Source organism: Hetaerina americana, unplaced genomic scaffold, assembly GCF_022747635.1.
Source record: "Hetaerina americana unplaced genomic scaffold, ioHetAmer1.1.p SCAF_8, whole genome shotgun sequence".
Lineage (NCBI taxonomy): Eukaryota > Metazoa > Arthropoda > Insecta > Odonata > Calopterygidae > Hetaerina > Hetaerina americana.
The window spans coordinates 43,499,460-43,524,265 of NW_027287427.1; the positions used below are offsets into that span (position 1 = coordinate 43,499,460).

Consider the following 24,806-nt stretch of genomic DNA (forward strand, 5'->3'; position numbering starts at 1 on the left):
ATGCAAAAAAGAGACCGTGTTGACGTCGCAAAAGACATGATTTGCGAGGCTGAATCCGATCCCACATTCATCAAAAGGATCATTACTGGAGACGAGACGTGGGTTTATGAGTACGACACGCAATCCAGACATCAGGCAAGTGAATGGCGTTCACCAAATGAGCCGAGACCAAAAAAACCACGTCGTTTTCAGTCAAAAAAGAAGGCAATGCTGACGGTTTTCATGGATTACAACGGTGTAGTGCATCATGAATTTTTGCCAGAAGGCCAGACAGTAAACAAAGAGTATTATTTGGGCGTTATGAGACGTTTGCGTGAAGCAATTCGCCGAAAGAGACCAGAAATGTGGGCAGAAAACTCGTGGATTTTGCACCATGATAACGCACCGTCGCACAGTGCTATCATTATTCGTAATTTTTTGACGAAAAATGCAACAAATACCATCCAACAGCCACCGAATTCACCTGATTTGGCTCCCTGTGACTGCTTTCTGTTCAATCGAGTTAAAAAACCATTACGGGGAACGCGTTTTAGCAGCCGAGAGGAAGTAATGGAAAAATCGCAGGAAGCACTGATGGACATACCGAAAACCGAATATAAAAAATGTTTTGAGGATTGGATCAAGCGCTGGCATAAGTGTGTTGCAGTCGATGGGGATTACTTTGAAGGGGACAATATAGATTTAGATGAATAAACTTGTATTTTTAATTTTCTGAATAAATTCCGGGAAATTTTTGATCAAGGTAGTATGTTGAAAATATACCATGAGATATAAGACCATATTCATTTATTTTAAAGAATTATTCACATACAGCAGTAGCACCAAATTGCAGTGAAAAATATAACAAACATGAAAGAGGATAAAATACAATAACAGCATAACAATAAACAACAAGAACCAAACATGGGCAGGGGAAAAATTTAATTTGTTGAAAGGTGGAATAAAGCTAAAATAAAGATAAAAATAAAATTTTTTGCATGATAAATTAAAATTGTCGACAGTGTGAAGGAGTGAATTTAGAAGGGAGGAGAGGCAAAATAAAAGTGAGCGCTTGGTGAGAGATATTCTAGGAATAGGCTGATGGAGTAGGGAGTGGGTGCAGGTGGATCGAGTTAATATCCTGAAGTTGAAGAGAGAGAGCAGTTCAGGGCAATCAATAGCAGAGTTTAGGGTATTGTGTAGGAGTTTTAAATCAGCTTTAAGTCTGTGGTTTTGGGACTAGAAATTGATAAAGAAGACAGAGCAGCATTTGAGGACATATTGCAGAAATGTGGGACTCTTTATTTGACTATTTTGGCAAAGAAGTGAGAGATGCAATCGTGGGATTTTGGATTAGTTAGGGTTGAGGTGGACCAAATTGGGGAGCAATATGATACTATGGGAAGGACAATAGTTGAGAAGTACGAATGGAGTGCAATTGGATCTTTAATGTCTGTGAAGCGGTAAAGAAGGCCTAATAGGGACATTTCTTTATTTTTCACAGTCTGTATGTGGTTGGAGTAATTTAGTTTATGGTCAGTTAAAATACCAAGGTCTTTCATGGTTGTTACTCTATTTAAGGGAGTTGAGTTAAATGAGTAGTTGAATATAAGGGGCTTTTTTCAGAGCAAGAGTCATGATGTTGTATTTTCCAGGGTTTAAGTTAAGCTTCCAGGTATCACACCACAGGGAAATTTGATTTAAGGCAAGTACAAGGTGAATACAGTCAGCAGTGTTATTAGTTTTCTTGTAAATCTTGCAATCATCAGCGTAGAGAAGGATATGTACCTCGGAGGAAAGGAGTCGGGAAGGAAGATCATTAACGAATAAATTGAAAAGATATGGCCCAAGGACACTGCCTTGGGGAACCCCAGATGCCACAGGAGACCAAGAGGAAGAAGCATCCGAGAGTATCACACACTGGGTTCTGTGGGTGAGGAAGCTGGAAAGAAGGCTTAGGAACATACCATGAATGCCGAACTGTTGGCTGAGTTTCTGAAGGAGGAGTTGATGATGCAGGGCATCGAAAGCCTTGGAGAAGTCAAGGTAGATGCCATCAAGTTGACTTGATTAGTCTATTGCCATGATGGTGTGGTGCTGAAAGACAGCGAGATTTCTCGGGCATGATCTGCCTGGGAGGAAACCATGCTGCTGGGAAGAGAAAAAGGGAGAGGTGAAATAATAAATCCTGTTGACAATAATACATTCACAAACGGAGGACAGGATTGGAAGCAATGAGATAGTGCGATAGTTTGAAACACCATTCTTAGGACCTGTTTAATGTATCAGAATGATATTGGTGCATTTCCATTAAGGAGGGAAGGTTTATAGGGAAAAACAGTGATTAAACAGGATGGCTAAAGGTTGTAAGCGGGCTGAAGCGTAATTGCAAATAAATTTAGGGCTGAGAGCATCTGGGCCAGGTGAGCGATGGAGGGGTATTTTGCAGAGGTTTTGAAAAACTTCCCAGGAGTCTCTGTAAGTTGGATAAGGAATGGTTTATTTCATGAAGGAGTGAATGGACAGAGGTAATACTGAGGTTAGAAGCAGGCTGCAGGCAATTGGAAAAAATTTTTAGAAAGAGTTGGGTCTCTTGATCCTGTGGCATTTTTGGTACCATAGGAGAGTGCTTTGAGAATTTGAGGATGATTATGGCGCTGATTGATAAAGGACCAGAATTTTTTGGGGCTAGAGGAAATATTATAGGGGACAGTCTGCGCGTAGTTTTCATAGTGTAGGAGTTTGAGGAATTTGAAATATTGGCGGAGATCAACGAATGATTGGCGCGTTTCCACATTTGGGACAGCCTTATGGAGTACCAAGCGTGATTTTTGTTACCCAGAACATGAATAATATCCTGTTTAAACCATTAAGGGAATTTGTTTGTCTTAGGCTTAACAAGAGGAACGAAGTCTTTTATGACGGCTTCGAGGACAGCGGGAAAGAAGTCTACTCCTTCTTCAGGGGATAGTGAGGAAAGGACGCTCCAGGGAATAAGGTAGAGGGACATTATGGTAATGCTATCATTAGACCATATGGTGAGGTTATTAAACCATATTTAGCAGCAGCATGATTCATTCACACAGCTTCTCAAGAGTGGATGTGGGTACAGATCATAATTTTACATTTGTGAAATGCAGCATTGGATTCAAGAAGATAAAACGTGAGTGGAGGAGGAATGGAATGTTGAAGCTTAAACCAAACAAAATGGAAGTTGTGGCAGTAAAAAAATAGTGATTGAGGACGAGCAAATGTACAATAAATGAAAGATGGGAATGTATCAGAAAAGGGATATTGAAAGCCACTAACAGCTACGGGTACATCCATCAAACGAAAGAGAGATCTTACTGTGTGTCAGTGTCTTTTGACAATGTGATTATTCCAAGGAGTGATAATGCCTCCTTCCTGGGTGTTACCCTGGATAGTAGCCTAAACTGGGATAGCCATATTTCTAGTTTTCGCAGAAAACTCTGTTCAGTGTGCTATTTGGTACGTTCTATCAGGTTTACTGTCAATAATGAAGTACTTATGTCAATCTATTATGGTGAGTTTTACGCCCATGTAATTTTTAGTATTCTTTTTTGGGGCCCATTATACTGTGCTCATGTTGTATTTAAAATCCAAATGAGGATACTAAGACTAATATGCAATGCACCCCTAGAGCTCTATGTCGCCCTCTCTTCAAAAAACTTTGTATTCTCCCTCTTCCCTGTGGGTGTATGCTAAGTGCTATTGTTTATGCTAAACGCCATATTTCATTATATGCCACTAACAAAAGCATTTACAACCATTATACTAGGACCTGTAGTCATCTACATGTGAACTTCATAAGAACTTGCAAGTCCAGTTTTTCCCCCAGAACATGGGACTCGCATTCTATTATAACCTTCCTCAGGTTATCAAGAGTATTGAAAAAATGTCCACTTAAAAATTTAAAGTGAGGGAGTTTTTCCTGTTACATTTATTCTACTAGTAGCAGTAGTAGTAGTATTAAGGGGAGGCAACTGACAGTTGAGGTCATTTGCGCTATAGGGGATGGACAGGAAAGGATGAAGGGTGGAGAGAAACCTGGCGTCGGCATTAGCCTACTCTTTGCAAAAGGCGCCAAGGGGTCCGCAGCTTAATGTCCCATCTGACAGATGGCGATCTCACTCAAATTGCCCTCCACAAAACACATCAAGTAGGGATCAAGATACCTCTGAAAAATATTCAACACCGCCGAGATTTGAACCTGGGCGGGAAGCCAGAATGATAGCCACCGCACCATTTCGATCCCCTTAATTCTACTCCATTGATGAATTTCTGAGCATGTAACTATGTTTTGTATGTATATTATTTTATGTTATGATCATTGACGTGCCGTATATCTTGGAACGTATGTACTCAGATCCTCAGGCAAATAAAAACTATTATTATTCTTACTTTTCCACAGAATTGTTATAATTTGGTTCCTTCTATCAATCATTTCATATTGGTCACTGGTTCGTATGAAACAACCAATTCTGTTTGCACTTCAACTCACTCCAACCCATCACACAGTAGTCTCTATGTACCCAATATGTATCTTGCTACAAATTAGTACCCAACGATGCCTTATCACGGTGAAACATGTTGTACTTTTACAAAACCAAATAAATTCTGTGGGAAAGTATGTTCTCTCTTTCATTTGAAGGATATTCAAAGCTTCCATGAAGTGAAGTCTGATTGTGTAAGCTATAGGTACGGTTCATGGGAAAAGGACTGCGAAACCATGAATTACAGAGATGTTTAGGAAGGCAGGGGAAAAAAGAAAATCGAAGAATGCTAACATTAAATTAGAAAGAACAAAGTACAAATAGGAAAATTATATACTGAGGCCGGAAACTAATAGGACAAAAGAAGCATGGTATAAGATGAATTGCTAGGATATGTAGAGTTAACAAAGGAAGGCAGAAAGGTTTGTATGGAGGAAATGGAAAAAGAGGCTTGGGAAGAACTGGAGGGGAATGAAAGTCTGTGGTGAAGTCATAAAATCAGGTAGGTTTGGGGGTCAACGAGCCTTTAATAGTTACACAGCCAAGGGGTTACATTAATTACCATGTTCATTAGAAAGTCAGTGTGAAAGGTTTGGATGAAGATCATTGTAAACAAAACAAAGGCTATGAGGTTCTCATCAAAGGGGAAGGATTATTTAAATGTTAAAATAGGACAAAAGTAAGGGCAGGTGGAACTGTGACTATCTTGGGAATGTTTTTGACCAAAATGATGGAAGTAGTAGGGACATCGGAAGAAGTGTTGCGTTAGGCAAGGAAGCTCACACAAGAAAGAAGGTATTGATGACAGGGATGTTGAGTATGGGTGTTAATAAAAGATAGTGAAACCTTTGATATGGAGTGTGCTTTTGTGTTGTTTGGAATCACGTTCTTTGTAGCTATATGATAGGCAGAGATTTGGAGGCTTTTGAGACATGGATGTGGAGAGGGATAGAAAAGGTAAAATGCATTCTAAGCAAAACAAACTAAGTGCTAGATATGCCGGGGAGGAGAGAGGATTGTTGGGAGAAATCCAAAGTAGGCAGGAAAGACATGAAAAGCATTTTGATTGGCGATGAGATGTTGAAGACTGATTGAGGGGATGATTTTAGTCAAGCATGGTAGGGGAGGAAAGTGATGCAAAGGTGGTAAATAAAGATAATAGTTGGTGACAGAGTTGGACAGAATGAAGGGGGATAGGAAGTATTTGGAGTTCAAGATCACACTAGTATGATATGTTTAATTGTGTTTTAGGACAGAACGAGGAGGTTTAGCAATGGTGTATGTCATTTAAAAATCTACCTTGAACGGGAGACTACGAATTACAGTAGTCATGAATTATTTCAATGATTCTGTTAATAAGTTGGAATGGGTAATGATGTGTAATTGCAAGTTTAATTTTTTATCCTTGTTGCCATGCAACTGGAAAATCATTAATGTAGAAATTGTTACATAAATTACATGCATTGCCTTAGAATCCAATTCACTTTTCCAGTAAACCACCATTTTGTTGCATGTAGAATTCTAATTCTTCTAGTTGAGATATGAATTTGATAGACCTAGGAACTACCATTACTATTCAGTATGACATATACAGGCATCTACTTTTCTTCCCTTCTTGATTTAACAGCCTTCTTATTTTGCCTCGCATTTCTTCATTTGTATTCTTCAATGACAAAGTTTCTGTTCTTTACCAAAACATGCTCCATATTAAAGTTTTTTAATTGATGTTCCTGTTTGTATATTTTCCTAACCATTATACGAGGGTCATCCGGAAAGTAGTACCCGTTCGTGAAATAAAGACACAAAAGTAAATATTAACAAACATAAAAAATTTTATTTGAAAGAGGATACTTTAAACTACTTCTCAACATAATCTCCAAGCAAATTAAGGCATTTGTCATAACGTGTGACAAGTTTCTGTATTCCTGCTGCATAGTCCTTCGCCGCCAGCTCATTGAGATACGCGAGGGACCCATCTTGCACAAATTTTTGCATAATGCAGATGGTGTTTAACAATTTCATGAACAATTGTTCGAGAAACATTGGGAAAATGCTCACAGATGTCATCAATTGTGACGCGCCGATCGTTCCTCACGAATTCGTCAACTGAGCTCACCAGTTGGTCTGTAATGACAGACGGTCTCCCCGAACGCTCATCGTCGTGTGTGTTCCCCCTCCCCATGTTGAAGTTGCGACACCACCGCCGAACAGACGACTCGTCCATTACATTGTCTCCATACACCTCCTTTAATTGGCGATGAATATCACATGGGCGAACGTTTCTTGCATTGAGGAATTTAATCACTGCCCTCACTTCACAACTGGCGGCGTTCTCAATTTTTTTAAACATTGTAAACAATCACAGAAACAACACAGGCAATGCTAGCATCACGCAACTTGGCTCAGAGAAGGCAGACAAGCCACTGAAGCTATCTGACCTCGTCCAGCGGCTACTCGCGTCGTCAGCACTTCATGCGGCACGAACGGGTACTACTTTCCGGATGACCCTCGTATAATTTAAGTGCTATCTCCCTGTCTCTCCTGGCATTATCAATATGCACATAGATCAACTGGGGTTATTGAAGTCTGTGTTAGTAATGACTCAGCATCTCTTGTGCAAACACTCATAATATCACCCACCTCTGTATTCCAATCCCCAATCTGTATCAAGTTTTCTTCCAGGAAGCCTTTCAGTCAGTCATTTCAGTTGATTTTATACACTTTCTACTTCTTCTTCCCTCTTTACTACATGTCAGAATATACCTGAAGAAGAAATAAAGTCATTGATGCACTTTTATCTCTACTAATAATATTATTTTGCCTGCTCCATATTATGTTGCCTTCATACTCCATTAAAAAAATACTCTTGCTACCCATTGCTGACTCTTTTCCCCTTTTATGAACATTTGTCTGTGACTAATAATCACCACAATAATGGCTTTAATCTTTCCATCTCCTCTTGTACAACCCTAGCGTATTTGACTTCCCTTTCTTCAACATTGTCCTAACATTATAAATCATATTCTAGTAGTTGTCTTTTTCAATATCTTCTTTTCTGATGCCTCTGGTTTCTGTAAGAATTTCATGAGCTGAGATTGCTTTGCTTCCCATGCTGCTCAACATTGTCAAATCTTTGATAGATTTATTATGATTTTTATCTGTCATAAGAGAAATATTTTGGGTGGGTTTCCCATTAATTTCCTCTACTGCATTTTCAATATAATTCCATCACATGAATGGGATCAGATGCCCTCCAGCATGTATTTCAGTGTAATACTCTGTGGATTGTTTTATCAAGCTCCTACCTTTCAGTATGTGTGGCATCTGTGACTGTACCAGAGAGATTTGCCATTAATCCTACCAATGAGAAAGTAAGGAGTTGTCAAATTTGCCAGGTTTTTTCACTATGTCAGTGTTGTCCATTGGGTGTTAGGATACTAATATATATTACAGAAAAAAAGAATTTTACATCTTAGAGGGAAGGAAGAAGGATATAATTTCATGAGGTGGCAATGGTTTGATACGAGTTATGCTGATATTACATTGTATTTAGGTGGTCTATACATTTTTATCATTCTCAGAGCATTGTGCAGAGATAGAAATCAATAGTTGATTATTTGTGATGCATACCTACTTCCTTTTTACTAGAAAGCTGTCTAGAGACATCTATTTTTGCCAACACTTCGAAAGTTTATGAAAATACGACTCAGAATTATCATTGAATAAATTTCTGGTGCATATAGCCATGGCCTAAAAAGAGCATTGCTTCATATGCATGGTACAATGTACAGGTACATGAAGCATTTTTTTTGTTGCAACAGTTTTTAATGACGACCTTATCACATTTAGCCTGATGTTTGGGTCTTTACACTTGAAGGCTCATGGAGTTTCTGAATTGTTAGCATGCCGGGGTTTAATTTTGAACTTATCGCCTGCATTATTGCAAAAGCAGCATGAGATGCCATTTCATTGGCTTGTGGCCAGGAAATGCATTCTCTTCTACTGTTATATGTACAAATATATGTTTGCTTTGGTATCTGCTTTCAGAAGAGACCCATCTCATCACAGTTACAAACCTGTTGTGGTAGGTAAACCTCAGAATCTACTAGCTTCTGGAAGTCTCCGATGAAGTTCTCTGCTACCTTTGAGTCAGAGCTTGTTGCTTCATCATGGCTAACAACACCAATGATTAGATTTTCATGACAAAATTATTCTTGGCTTAATCCCTTACCTCATGTTATATGCCTCCATGTACTGTTCCGTCACTAAAAACCAGAGATGAAGCAAACCATCTTACTTTACTAGGTAGAATCCCTTCATAAATGAGGGCAAGAAACAGCAGTTTGACTATAATATGTATTGAAATACAATCATGGTTTCAATGGTGGCTAGGCTTCATTATTAAGTAACCGTAAATTTACAGTCACTAAGTTCCTTGGACATACATGTTATCAGGAGGAGGAGGAGAGAAGATTAATTGGAAGTGTTAGCAAAAACATTGGCCCTGTTGTTGAGTGAAGCATGGGATCTTTTGACAACATGTGAAACAATTATTTTTGTTTGATTGGAAGTATAAGTCAATAAAATGGGGTAATGATTGGGTCTCCTCTTTCTGGCCATTTAGCAAATATTTACATGTACAACTTCAACGAACATATTCTTAAAATAATGGAGAAATGAATGGTGCATTACCATAAAAACACCAATGGTGGTGACTTACATTTATCAGCCAAATTTCACTTAAAATACTGCCGTTATCTCCTGAAATAAAATGAAGCTATGATTCTACAGTGCATATATAGGAATATACTGTCTTCCAAAGGTAAAATAAACTACATGAAGTTGGACATATTAACTATTGCACAAGATACAATGTGGTTCATATTGAATAGCTTAGGAGAATGTTAAAAACTATGACACAAGAACATCAAGTGTTTCAAAAGCATAAAAACCAATTTTGGAACACACACTTTTGTAACTTCATCTCAAGAGAGTACGAAAGGAAAAGAGAGGATCAAGGTTAGATCCTGTGAGGGAGTTAAACATTTTTTTAGCTCTCAAACTATTAGATTTTCATGAACAAGTCCTTACACACCATGTCTCTCCATCTTACTTTTAAATTTAAAAAATGCTTCTTGATAGTCATTCCATACCACCCATAGTCCCACCCTAGCATGAATTGTTGGTGGTTAGGGAGGACGACTTACCCCAGCACTATGAGTCACTCCTCGCCAGCATTTAGTTGACTATCGTAAAATGCAATATTAATAAACCCATGGCCTCCGAAGTGGCTTTTCCTCCGTTTACTACCCTTCCTTCCTACACTGCCTCATGATCCCAAACTAGTGTTTTCAATCTTTGCCTTCTGCGTACATGCGTGCATGAGGAACTTTTTCATTATATTTTGGCTCCTGATAATGATGCCTTGCATTAAAGCCATGATTTTTTCTCAATGAATATATTTATGAAAGTGGTTTTTCTTTGTTCTCTATCCAGAGTTTGAGGTTAGGTGGAAGAAGGGAGTTTAGTCTCACTATTGACCAAATAAAGACATTTTATTATTATGAAACATCAAAGACAACTTGAACATGAAAACCACACACAGAGTTATCAACCTCAAGTTTGGGTTGATAGATGAGGATGGAGCCCACATAGCATTAAACCCAATTGCATGTGAAATTCACACAGCATGAGGGAGCCAGTTCTTTTCCCTGTGCTGCCTATGGTTTCCCAGGAAGATCTGGTGCCTGAAAAATCGGCTTGAGTGAAGCTGAGGGTGTCCACTAGTCCAGTGCTCAAACCCCTGGACTACCTCATCCTCCCAACTTCAGCACATAATGTTATTTTATTACTCAGTTTCATTTGAATAAGCTTATATTTAAGGGAAATGGGTGGAATATCCAAAGCATTTAATGTTTATATGTATTTCAATTTCCATTTCAGAGATGTACATTCCGCACAAAATAATTGAAATATATTTCTTTGTGTGTCATACAACTGACCTCATTTTTCAAAACTTCATCATCTGTATTTCATATTTTAAATTGATACATTAATAACCAAAGAATAGACAATATTTACTAAGGCCAATCGATTTTTGGCTGAGAAACTCCCTGGTTTGCCATTTGGCTCATCGCTCCAATCAGTGCATAGCAGAAAAATCTTGCTAGTCAACAATTCTCAAGGTGACGGGAAGAGTTTATTCCTAAATGGAGGGAGTGTAGGATGGGGAGGGAGGATTGGTTAGATTGTTGGACACTGTATGAGTACTTGGCCGCTCCCTGGCCCTCAAATCACTTGTGGATCGCTTTAACTTGGGAAATTTTGGATGCATTTTAGAGAAGCGAACAATATCCTGAAAAACTGACCACACCTGGAAAAAATTTATGGCTGTTAAAAATTTATCTTTTTGCATTAAAAATAGTGACACATTATATACAATAGTACCTTTTGATATATGTGAAGTACTATACTGCAAGTTTGTCACCTACCTCATCCAAGTTTTCACGAACTGAAATCTCATGAAAACAAACACATCCAATGTCCTTGCTTCTCCTTTCACCCTCCTCATATGTCACCATTCTCTCCCCCCAAGCATCTGTTTTATTCCCCACTAAGACGACAATTGGTGATTCTGGTGCCACACTGGCTGAAGATGATCCCAATGTAAAATGCGATGATGATAGCCATGGATTCCACGGTGCTGATATTGACCAACCAACTGAAGTGTCCTGTTCATTTAGAATTCAGAAGTTAAATAACCTGTGAAGGTCCTGAACTTCAATTAAATTTCTTAGAATTAACTTGAAATGAAGATTTTTCGCGAAATGTGCATCAATGGAAATGGCAACTGTAAAAGCTTACGGAAGAATTGCTACATTCTTCTCATCTGTTATATTTTTGTATATAATTTTTGTTAGCTATTTTGTTAAATTAGTATTATAAATACTTAATAATATATATAAAACCATGAACACAGTAATCAACCCGTAGGTCGGTTTGGTAGGTGATGGTAGAGTTCACCCAGTACTAAACCCGACAGCGTGTGAAATTCACACATCAAGGTAGGGGCGGCAGTTCCTTTCCCTGTGCCGGTCATGGTTTCCCAGGAAGACCTGATACCCGGAAAATCACATAGCTTGGGTGGAGCTGCACGTGCCCAGAGTGCCTTGCCCGGGAATCGAACCCGGGCTCCTCCGGTCAGCAGTCCAATGCTCTACCCCCTGGACTACCGCGACCCACAATATATAATAATATAGTTCATTATAATACTATTTCTAGTGTTAAGTCCAATTCAGTGGTTATGCTCTGTGATTTGATGCTTTCTTCACTCTGTGGCATATTGACCCAATTAAAACCAGAATCTGATCTATGGCTGTGTGGTACTCGCTGATATCATTATGAGACAATTTTTGTTAGGGTTGGCTGTGTGTTAGAACTTGCTGAGAGGGTTAGGGATTCTGGCAAAGCGTGGCAATAGAAGCACATTGGACAATAGTGAACTAATGTTAAGTGACTTTGTAGCATTTCAGTAGGTGGTAGGGACAATAATCAAATAAGCTGTTGATTGTATTGAATTATATATTTGAAAAATTGTTGGAGAGTAAGGGTAAGGTGGAATTGATCTCATCTGCATGAAGCCCTGAAAATCAGTGCTGGTGCATGTGGCAGGGAGTGTTGTGTCACAATCAATTAAAATGGAGGCGGAAGTAATGTGCACAAAGGAGATCAACTTCAATATACTACTGATTTCTTCTGTCAAGGTGGAAAATTATGCTAGTATTTACACATTATTGCTCTGTTTTATGTTCATCCTGCTGAAGTGCTGAAAATAGTACCTCTCAAAAATGAATGTCAGTCAACTCTAATTCATGAGTAAAAAACAATGGCAGTTTTGCTACAAATCTACAGGAATTTTAAAGTTTTGTTTGATATTTTATCTTCAGTAGAAGACAAATTATGTATCTATTATTGGTTTAATCCACATCCTTGAAGGTGGACTTCTCATCTAGTCTTTCAATATCTGCACCCTTGCTAGGATTCAGCATGATTGGTATTGAGAAACATGATTGATCTTATTGTGATTGATGGGCTGCTGTCGGTATGGTAAGGAAGTGTGTTAACCCAATTTGTTGGAGGCATGTGAAATTTGCAACTCACAATCTTTTTGATAATTTTTCATAAAAATAGAAAAGATTTCTATTACAAACTGTAGAAAAGATTTTTATTATTTTGGAATAAGTAAATGCCCAGGCATTTGACAAGTGAAGGTGAAAAAAGTTCATGAAAGTATAGCAGAATAGTATGTAACCAAATATATAGTTATTCAAAACCTCGATGTGGATGGAACAGCAGAAGAGAGGGAAACAGAGGGATAATTGAGATTCACAATTGTAGGCAGCGATTATGACAGGGTTGCCTCTTATTGCCTCTGCCTTTTAACTTATATACTGGGGGAAATGTTATAGCTAGCATTTGGAAAGACTTTAATTAGCAAGCATATGCTCACCAGTAAGCCTGGGTTTTTCAGTTATTTGTTAGTGCATTAGAGAGTGAGTGAGAGAAAATATGGGGTGAAGATTAATCATAAGGTGGAGTAAGTATTTAGGTTATCAAGAAGTAAGAAGCCAAGTAAAATATTTCTGTGGTAAGGAATAATCAATAGCATGTGGAACAGTTTACCTACATATTTGGTCAGTGATTGCTGGTAAACTGATTTGATAAGGTAAAATTCATTATCCGAAGATGCATCTGCAAATAGAAGGAAATTTATGACAGGTTCATTACTTAAAGACCAACACTCCATATTAAGGTCTGTAATAATTTAGTACAGACAATAATATGGACCATAGTGTTCTATGGATCCAAAACTTGAACTTTGTGACAAAAGGATGAATGTTGATTAGAGGCTATTGACATATGGGTATGGAAGAGAATGGAGAAAACATGATGAATGGAGAGGAAGGCAATTGACAAGTTTATATACAGTTGGGGGAGATAGGAAGTAAGTAGCTGAAATTAAAAGGAGGTAGAAGTGAATGTAATAGATGCTGAGATCAAAACACATGTTGAAGGCAATGATAGAAGAGAAAATGTCAGGTAACTGGTTAATATGAGTAATGTAAAAAAGGTTTTTGGGTAACATGAAGACTGAAAGAATGCATGTGTAGCAAAAAAGAGTTGAGGGTATGGTAAGTCCACAATAATAGATATATAATAGTTTTTGGGTACTAAGCAAACCCTACCTCAAATGCGTAGGCATTCAATTATGGTGACTCAAGAATGTAATGGGCATGCTTGCTAAGTTTATTGTTTAATGATGGCCACTGTTATATAAATAATAATATATTGAAACCTGAAATTTTCCTCTTGGTTACTGTAGAGTTCTTTAAAAGTTTTTGTTTTAATTATATTCATAATGGTTTATGAAAGCTAATGCTAATAAGAAAGATGAGCGGTGGATGATAAAGTCAACCTATTGCTCTAAGTATGAAGTTCAGAGATTACAGTAAGTTCCTGTTCCTAGAAATGTTATTGTTTATTTGGGGTAATTTTACATTCTCTAAATATTATGGTGAAATATCAAAGTTTTGTCATTGACCTTGTCTGCATCATTCTTGGTGTGTTTAGATGACAATCCTGGATGGCTTTAAAGAATGAAATGAGATGCATGGTTGGTAGAGTTATTATTTTCAGAAGTCAGACGACATGATGTTTTTGAGGCTCACCATGAGCAGAAAATGAGAATTATAATGCCATAAAAGAAATTGTAAGAAAATGCGGCAGCCCTATTGAAGTCTCAGAAATGGAGGAAATGATTATAGTGCTGTCAAAGGCATTTAATGCTCGACCTGAATCAAGGAATTACTTCAGCCATGGGCAAATGAGGTCCATAGGTCATAATTTGAGGTATTTAGGCAACAAAAAATTATTATTTATTTTCTCTAATGCTGGACTGAAAATACCAAGCACCTAACCGGATGCACATCACTGAAATAACAAGAATACTTCAAAGGATTATGTCAACCTTTTCCAATTCTTGGGCAATATTACAATTTCCTGTACATTTAAACTAAAATGAACCATGTCATAATGTATATGACACAAGAAACCTTGTCCCAAGTAGCCCCTCCCCCCGCGGCATAGTCTCCCTAGTGAATAGGCAACTACCAAAATAATATATTTTTAGAATCAGTGGTCTGGAAAGAGTAACTGATCAATCCACAAGCCTACCATGGACATTATGTCAGAACCCTAGAATTGGGGTGATTCCAACAGCTGGTTCAAATTAATCAACAGTCTGGAAACCCTGGAAGTCACTATTGGTGCATTTTATTGGTATATTTCCCCTTATCAATTTGTTCACATGATTTGCTAGTTAGAGACCTGCAGCCTATTCAAATCATATTTAACATTTTCCTGACATTGAATGACACAGTCGTTTTCTCTTACTTAGTGGAGGAGTCTTCTATCCCTCTGATATCATCAGTATCAATTATGACATCAAATGATAAATTCCTGCTGTTGTTAGTCATCATTTCCACAAGAAGGAACAATTATCTTACCTTACCAGTAGTGCTACTACCAACTCCACATCTCCTCATGAGTCTTCTCCTTTTATTGTAATTGATTAAAAATTTGAGCCTGTTGCATTCATCAAAGGAGCACTTATCTGTGACTGAGTACATGAGCACAAATGCTTCTGCCCACCTTATATTTGCTTCTAGTCGTACATTTTCACCCTCCTGCAAAGTAAATTGTACATTTTAAAACAAAAAAAATGTTATTTCTGTCAGAGGTAGCTTTAGATTGTACTATGAAGCTGTTGAAGAATATGAGGAGGGAATAATTATGTACCAGGGTCATTAGGAAAATAGTGACAACCTTAGGGTTTTCACTATTAGGAAGCCTAGCATTGTGGACTAAGGACAAATGGAAAAGCACCACCACAGTCAACAGTGATCAACTCAAAGGTTGTTTTGATAGGCGATGATAGAGCTCACCATATACTAAGTTTTACGATGCTTGGAATTCATAAGGAAAATTGCACCCCTTGGCTTAAGCTAAGGTGCCCAAAGTTACCAGGAATCCAGGTGTAACCTTTGGCCCTTGGGTCTGTAACCAAGCATTCTACCCATAAAGCTGCCATATCCAATTTAAAACTGATATATTATGAATGGTAATCTTTGGGTGAAGGTAGGTGTTCAATGGACTCGTGGACTAATGACTTCTCTAATGCAACACTAAATATCCTAACTCCCGACATCACAATATACTACATGTAACTCCACACCCACTACTTCCCTTCATCCATTATGCTCATCTCATTCTGCCTCAATCTCACTAGCCCAACATTCTCCCATCTATTACATTCTCATTTACTGATGCAAAGAAATTTTGTTCTTTTGTATAAATCATGATCATAGAAAAGAATAGATGTAACTGTTCTAACTACTCTGAAAAATCTATCATTGAAATTAAATGGCCAAGTCACAGATTTCTGATGACTGACATATTTCCATCAAGACTTGCAGGCTGATATGTCAATGTATGATGGACAGTCAAAGGAAAACCTAACACCAACTACAATGTGACTGTGAAATGGTTTTATTCAAAAGTAATGACCAAAAGCGATACATTTATCCCACTGGAAGGAAAGATGATCAAATCCATTTTTGTAAGAAGAGGTTGGCCACTAATGGATCTGCACCACACCAACTGTTGCACTTCCTTGTCTGAATGAAACCTATGTCCATGAATGTCTTTCTTCAGGCCACCAAAGATGTGAAAATCACAAGGTGAAAGATCCAGACTGTACGGAGGATGTTGAAGTGTCCCTGGATAAGGGCATCAATTTGCCTGAAGGTTTTCCTGGATAAGGCCGTCCATCCACCCCATCACATCGGGGGTAATGGCTCAATGGGCCTGTCTTGGGCATGCTTAGTCTTGCAGTAATGTGCGCCCTTCTGCTATGCCATTCGTGCACGCTCATCATGGACAATGTGTTTACCACATGCAGCAGACATGCAACAATGAATTTTGCGTACTCCAGTGCCCTCAGCCACCAGAAAACAAACCACACCCCTCTGCTCTTTTTGCTTGCCTCCATTACAGCTGAACTAGCATGCACTAAACCAGTCCATGCACAAACTAGGACATAATCCGACTGCATGAGTCTGTGAGTTTTCACTATACACTTGTCCTACCACAGTGATGGCAGTATCGATACATAACAACAGTGTTACCACCTTTCATGCGGACTGTGTTTGGTTTTCATTTGACTGCCTCTCAAAGATAGCCAGTTTAGCCTTTTGTCTTATAATTAATACAACCATTGAATAATTTAAGTAACTACAAAATATAAAAATTGCATGGCCATATTTGTTTATGATGATGGGTGTTCCAACATCTCCAAACTCTGTAAGTCATAAATACCCATGAATTGGAAAAATGTAGGGAATTTTCTTTTAGAAATACACATTTCTTTCTATTCCTTCCATTTAGTTTCCACGTCTATGTTCATGCTGCTACTGTCCAATTTATGTTTCTATAATTTGTATAATCTAAATAGGTATTGACTGAAGTCACACTACTTAAAATTAATCTTATCTTCCAGAGTTTAATTAAAATTTGTCTTTGGTTCATTGTTTGTGACTTGAAATTTGCTAATTCAAAAAACAGTGGAAAATCTCATTGTTGTAACAAATTGTAATGTGTGTAGTAACACCTCAAGTCAACTTTTTTTTATAAGTCATAGTTCTATAAACAACACGCATATTATTTTGAGATACATATTCTCTTGATTAGAGTTAGGTTTTGGATGACCCCTGAAAACTATCACACAATGCATCGAAAGCTCCTCTGCAGGACATTAACTCTTTATTGTTTTACTCTTTCCCTTCCCTTTACTGATGCATTCTGTGCTCATCATTCTGCTCAAGATTCCTCTTGTTTTCCTCCTCCCCTGCTTATCCAGTGTTCATTTTTATGTGGCAGTCTTCAGCCTAACAGTATCTTCTCCATCCAGTTCTACCTCCATATTCTGATTTCCTTGAATAAAATTCTTTTGTCCCCTAACATTTCACCACATGTGTTCTTCAAAGTTCGATGTATTTTTGACTACTGTTTCTGAGTAAGGCAACTGAAAAGTTGTTTAATAGATTAAGTGCAGTGATTGATGGTGTTACATTAAAAAGATAATTAATGAAGATATTAGGAATGTAGGGAAGACTTAATAGGGACTACCTCAATTATATTTCCATGAAATTTTGGTCAAATTAACCAGACTACTCCCAAAAAAGTTGATAATGGCCCACTCAATAAGATGTGATGGATCATTTTCACATGGTAAAAGAAGTTATGCCCCTATGTAATAATTTGATTTGGCCCAACTTCTCTCGAAGTAAATTAAGGACTCAGACTAACTTGAGACTTGATCTATATTGCCTTTAGATGACTTGGACTGGGTAATGATTACTCAAAGCACAGATAAAATATATGTTATATACCTATTCCCAATAAACCAGTACATAAGTTGAGAATGTAAGCACACTTGTGATAGATTTGGAAGAAAAAGTTATGCATTATTATTTTAGAGTATGCTATCAATTTTTGCATGCATTTTATCCGTACATCATACAAATAAAGCAAATTTAAATACACTCTCCCTTACTGAAGTGCATTCAATTTCTTCCATTTATCAGTGTGTCAAAGTCATCTGACTAGCAATTAACATTTAAAATAGCGTGTACTTTCAGGAATTAAGATAGGAAGATGAGGAAGTCAATGCTTGCATTCTTTTGTACGACTGGATTCATGTGGCTAGCAGTGTTTTGCTATTTCTTTAGAATTAGAAGGATATGTGACCTTCCTTTAGAATTTAATCATTTTAATGCATTTTTTTGGTTGCAATCAAATTAATGTACATAAATTAAGTTAAGTACATCATGAAAAACTTTATAGTTTGATTGGTGTAAAGAATGCTCAGTTAACAGATAATTTCCATGTATATATCATGATAAAAAAAATTGCCATTGATGGGATTAAAACCCAAAATTGGTTAGTAAAACTTCATGTTGATTCCAAAATTAGATTTTCAACTTCCAGGCAATGCTAAGAATTAATATGCTTAGAATAAGAGCTATTCAGTTATTTTGGTTATGCTTGATTCATCAAAATCTTATGAGATGAGGAATACTTTGGTTAGACTTAAAATAACTCTTTGCTTGCATCATATTTGGAAAATCTTTATTTTACTCAGTGAAAGATACCAGTCTGATTCAAGTGCTTTGTGTATGTAATGATGGCATACTCTTTCTCCAGAGAGTCCAAGAAAAGTTTGAATTAGGTATAATTTCAAAATATCTGATTGTGATCAATGATTTAATAGATGGCAATAGGGTATTATTACCTAGAAAAGTAAGGAGAGAGAGGGGGAAGGACAAACTATAGAAACCTGTGGAAATAATCTTCTTAGAAATTGATGGTTGACTCTGTATGTTGATATTTTTGCACCTAGTTTGTGAATGATATACCATATGCCCGTAGATTAAAGCTACTGAATTTGATATGATTACTAGAATTAAGTTATTCTCACATTTGGCTGTCCTGCAGTGTCCAAAATCTCAAATGTTACTGCCTCTCCACTTAGGATTGTGTGAAAGGCATACACTTTTTCAAGATTAGGGTCATACTCTCCTATGTAGCGACGAGTAATGAAACGAACAACCAAAGCTGTAAGGAAATAAAAAAATATTCAATCAAAAGCGAAGAGCTAGAGTTATGCTCTGTTTCAGATGATGACACTCTTTTTCTGAGGCATATGATTTTTCTAATTACTGAGAAAACACTTTGGGATATGTGCAATCAAATCAAACCTTAATAAGTTTGTAGGATGTCTATAATTAGGAGATTTCAAAATATGTATTGTTTTTCTTTTACAAATTTAGTAGGTCAGGGTTAATAACAGTTGACCTGATTAAAGACATTGAGTTCTTAACCTTGTTCACATGAAACCACCCTTATGAGTGATCTATATTTGCAAGACCCCTGTAGTGATGTAGACATGGCTAACATGGCACAAGTATATTACATCCTGAAGAAGTTCCTTAATTTTTCCACTCAAAATATCCCTGGATATAAATGCATCATTGAATGAAAAAATAAAAATTGACAATGAATGAAATAACCTTTGCTTTGTTGTCTGTAAATTAGAAATATATGTATATTTTGAATTTCTGACGTCATATATGTATCAAATTTGGGACTTCTGTATCAGAAGCTGTCGTAAGAAAATGTCTACTTTCTTTCATCCAAAACACACAGAAATTATAAACAATTGAAAGTGCCTCACACAATATTAAGTGTGGTTCAATAACCAGGAGTGTCTTTGGGTATCCCTCAGACAAGTCCTGGGCACCATTTTTGGAAAATAATAATTTTCAAGAACATTTTTGATATTTTGGAAACAGTTTGTAACATACGGTTATTGTTTATTAACAGAAATGTGATTATCCAAGTTCAAAAGGCCCATAATATTAATTTTATAAGAAAAATAATATTTTGATTAAAATTTAGCCTAAAAATTGGATGCAGGGGAACTAAACCACTAGTCTAATATAGCTTAGTCAAGCAATTGTTTGGAGATTTTGTAGTGTTATTTTATGAAAAAATCAATTTTAATGTTATCAGTGCTAGTTGTAATTGAAATAACATGATAAAAGCCAGTCAATAAGGATGGTTGAAATGATTATGAATTGTGAATATCACCTGTGGGTAAGCTGTGAATATGCATAAAATTTTTAAAGTTTTCATCACTTTAATACTGACTCACCTGATTTTCCCACACCAGCTTGCCCCAGCACCATCACCTTCAGTGGTTTTTGCCTCACTCCAAGATTAATTCTCCCAAAGGGAGATGATAGAACAGGGAGAGGGCTGTTTGGAGCAGAGGATGATGATGATGAAGATGTGATGCTATTTGTTTGGGTTGTCCCTGAGGATGAGGGTGAAGAGGTGTTGGCCACACCTTCATGGTAAGAGATATGAGAGATAGTAATTATTCAGTAATACTTCTTTATTTATTGGGGCAGCAATAGGAAATTTATTTTTTCCCTTGATTTTTATGAGCATGCAATTTTGACTCATAATTACATCTGTTGGCACATTTCCAAATTCTAATAATTGAGAAATTACATGTTTTTTGCCATATTCTTTCTCAAACAACAATTTCTTGGTAAATTTTCACTCAAATAGTGGAAATATGTGTCCCAAATAATTATCTTTAAAATATCTCCAACAATAATGAAAAATATTGTAAGTAGAAAAAGTACAGCTTACACTTGTACATAATATGAATTCTTGCATTTTTTTGTGCAATAGCTCATATTAGTGTTATGATCACTTGAGAATAATTTGAATTACTTGAATATTTTTAATGTTTAGTTTTTTCATTGTTATTTAATTAGAAATGAAAGTTACTTCCGTTATTTCTGCAGCATATATTTTTTCAAAACCACTGCAGAACAAATTTAATTATTTTCTCTATGTGCAACTTCTGGATAAGGCTTATTATTGATTAACCAATTGATATTGTATTGTCTAAATTATGAAATATATGATAAGAAATCAAGAGCAGTCTTCCAGACATCTGGCACAAATGGAATGTAAACTTAAAATTTGTCTATTAAGAAATTGGAAGCAGGATTTCTTAAATTCTTCAACTTCTTCTGTTTAACAGAATCGGATCAATTGAAAAATAAAGGAAATTATATATAGATAGATGGACAGATACACACATACACACACTCACACATACTTGACATGGAACTCAAAGCTCAAGGCATCTGTGTAATTCTTAATTGCTGAAGTATTAATTGCTAAAAGTCTAATCCAAAGATTTTTTAGCTATTGCACAACATGCACCTCATTCATTTAATTTGGTTTGGTTTTTGAGATTTCTCTTCATAAAAACTTAACCAAAAAGTTTTTTGAATTTTTCATCCCATAAACGTATACTCTTAGGATATTTTTCAAAATAAGATTAAAATAGATAAAAGCAATATTTTTCTATAACTGTGTGCCATATATAACTGGGATGAAGCTAAGGAAGCTTTTATTTTTCATTGACTCGAGAGACTTAAAAATAATTGCTCTAATACATTTTTTCACTATTAATGAGTATTAGAAACAATACTTAGAGGGAGACAAATAGAAAAGAGAAGGATTGACCCAGCACATGCTGCAAGAAAAAAGAAAGTGGTTCAAAGAGGATTGAATGAAAAGTACTGTTGTAAAGGGAGAGAGATACGTTAGCTCATAGGATTTCTGTTAAGATGAGAAGAGAACAGAGGAGAGGGAGATAGATGCTGAAGAAAATATCCCTGCCAGTGAAGAAAAGGTACAATGAAAGAGCTAATGGCAGACATTATGGAAAATATAGGGTTTCAGCACATATGATTGGGGAAAAGCGATGTTACCTCAGACCATACTATTTAGATATTCCAAATTCACATTCTGATTTTTAGGGTGTTCCACAAAACCAAGCAAGTTTTGTTTTCATCAGCGATCATAATATTGTATCATAAGGATGGAAAAATTAAAATGCGCAGAAAATAAAACAATTGAAGAATTACTAGGCATGGCTCGGGAAGAAATAGGATTGGAGGGAGAAATAATAAGGAGGCAAGAAAGGTGGATTCAGAGCATTTTAATTGGAAACGGAATGTTGAAGACAGTGTGATAGAAGGGAAATTGTAATGCAGGCATATTGGGGGAGGCTAGGACTGGGCATGTTGGATGAAATGAATGTAGGAAGAAAATGTGTATCCAGAATTAAAGAAGGTTTTATTGTAATGTCGGATGTCAGGTTGTGTTTTGTTAGAAAAGGCAAAGAAATTTATTGTTGTGCAGTCTCTGTTCATCCAAAACCTACCTTTTAAAAAAGTTGGTCAAAGTTTACAACCTTAATCCCAATGGCAGTATTTAATGCCTGTCCTTTTTCAATGTGCACCAGTCAAATTTGGAATTTTAGCTTCATCATGTATACCCAGGAATTAGCCATATAATATTACGGTATTATAATTATGATTGGGAACTATTCAGTGTCAACTTAGCCAATGTGATACCTGGTCTTCCCATGGTGGGATCATATAATTTTCTCTCGCTAATATTCAAATTCAGGCTGCACTATTCCTGGGTACAATTCGGGTTGTAGTGGCAGATCCTCTCAGGTTCATGCCATGTTGCTGCATAAGTTCTGAAAAAGGAGAAATGAATTAATTTGATAAGTGAATCATATAGTTTTAATAATGTGATCTGGTTTTATTCTCGTCCAAAACCTGTGCATGTCTCAGAGAACAGTTGTGGATAGAGGATGGAGATTTGAGATCAACAGTGCGAGGCAGGGATGTTCATTATCACCTGTCCTTTTCAGTATACACCATGTATGTGTGAAGGGAATGGTAGACCATGAAGGGCTGGAGGCAAGAGTGAAAGTAGGTGGGGAACTCTTCAAACCAGGTAAATTTTCAGATGAGCTAGCTGTTAATCAGCCTGTTAGCCTTAGGGTTACAATCATTTAAAGGAACATAGCAGAATCAGTGTGATAAGCATGGGATGGGAATCAAGCAAGAAAGAAAGGAAGGGAAAGGAAAAAGAATAGTTAATTGAAGGAGGTAAAAAGTATGTAGAGCTAAATAATAAGTTATTTTAATATCCAGTTAGTGGTTATTGTGATGTTAGTTAGGGCTTAGGAGCACAGGAGTGTGTACTGCAAGAGTCTATAAAAAACTAACCCTTTGCTGGTAGAATAGGGCTAATAATTATAATGGTTAATTAGTTTTTTATGATGGGAAACTTGGTTTTTGAGGCAAGATGATGGGAGTGGATTGGAGGTTTTTGAGATATGGGTGTGGAAAAGGATGGAAAGGAAAACAAACAAAGAAGTGCTAGGCATGGTGAGGAATGAGGGAGAGTTGTTAAGAGAAAACTAAGGAGGTAGGAAAGGTGAATGGAGAGCATTTTTAATGGAGATAGAATGTTGAAGACTGTAATAGAGGGCAGAATGTTAGGCAGTGAGGTAATGAAAGGAAAAGAATGGGTATGTTGAATGAAATCAATGGAGAGAGAAAGTATACAAAGTTGAAGAAGGGTTAATTGATACATCGGATGTCAGGTATTGTCATATTAGGTGAGGCTTAGAACTGTAATGATTTTTAGTGAAATATCCATCTAAATCCTGCCACAACTGATAAGACTAATATGGTGTTTTGGTATATTTTAGTAATTATCAGTTTCTTTAATGATACAGGCACTTTTAACAAGGGAAAGCCATTACCCATGATGTCAGGATAATGCGAAATTAAAACTTATGAGTTTTAAGTCAGCTATAAGATAATGGAATAGAGTATTTTCATTATTCCTGTGATAAACTGATATATGTGGTTTCTTGTGGAATGTTAATCTGGCAAAGCAAATTCACAATGCTATTTAACTAACCTATCTGATTAACTTAATAATTATTCAATATTTTTAGAGTGATATAAAAGGATGGAATTGGTACAAGGATTATATTTGGGTCTTAATTCTTTTCGCTATGTAGTACTTAAATGTCTTGACTTATCTTCTGGAAAATTCAATGCATACATGTATCAGCGATTTGGATGTGATTATTTTCTAATTTTAATTGGTCTATCTTTCTTATCCATCATAAAATTTCATGCGTCCATCTCTTACTTACTATATTAGTATGAAGTATCTAAAACAAAAGAATATTAATGAAATAATTAATGCAACAGTTTCAGAATGTAATCTTCATTCGCCTTGACCAGGATACAAACCTGAATCCCTTGATCTCCATTCGAGTGCTTTAGGCAGTTAAGCTATCGAGGCGTCCTCTTAAACTCTGAAATGATTTTTACACTCTAAAATTGTTGCATTGAAATGCATATTAGTGGATGACTCCATTAAAAGTTACAACTATTGCATCTCCCGCAGTTTCTTTGAAATAATAATTTTGTAAAATAATCTAATTATGAGCAATATAGATTCATTCATCCAAGGCATTCTACCTAAGCTAGGTTTTGGGGAGTCCCTAAAGGCTATAATTGAAGTAAAGAACTTCCCCGTGTTTGTACTACATATTTCATTCTTCATTTTACGGGAAATGTGCCATGACTAAAAGATGCTTAGGAAAGACTTGCATCTTGATTTCTTTCTTGTAGACTTATCTTATAATTTTGTTTTCAACTAATAATATAAATCCATCATTAAAACTTCTATGTATATTTCCATAAACCCATTGGCTGACTTAAG

General features: G+C 36.5%; 1 protein-coding gene across 2 annotated transcripts in view; it reads right to left on the bottom strand.

The window, feature by feature from the left end:
* Positions 1-10,029: 10,029 nt before the first annotated feature.
* The window catches only part of LOC139697730 (ras-related and estrogen-regulated growth inhibitor), a 31,877-nt gene continuing 17,100 nt past the window's right edge, over positions 10,030-24,806 (bottom strand). For both annotated transcript variants that reach the window (XM_071596555.1, XM_071596554.1), the window contains exons 3-8: positions 22,619-22,749; positions 20,326-20,520; positions 19,090-19,226; positions 15,059-15,238; positions 10,985-11,224; positions 10,030-10,866 (exon numbers count right to left, since the gene is read on the bottom strand). In XM_071596555.1, coding sequence (XP_071452656.1) covers positions 10,699-10,866; positions 10,985-11,224; positions 15,059-15,238; positions 19,090-19,226; positions 20,326-20,520; positions 22,619-22,631 — 933 coding nt within the window. In that variant the 5' untranslated portion in view covers positions 22,632-22,749 and the 3' untranslated portion in view covers positions 10,030-10,698. The remainder of the gene's footprint in view (positions 10,867-10,984; positions 11,225-15,058; positions 15,239-19,089; positions 19,227-20,325; positions 20,521-22,618; positions 22,750-24,806) is intronic.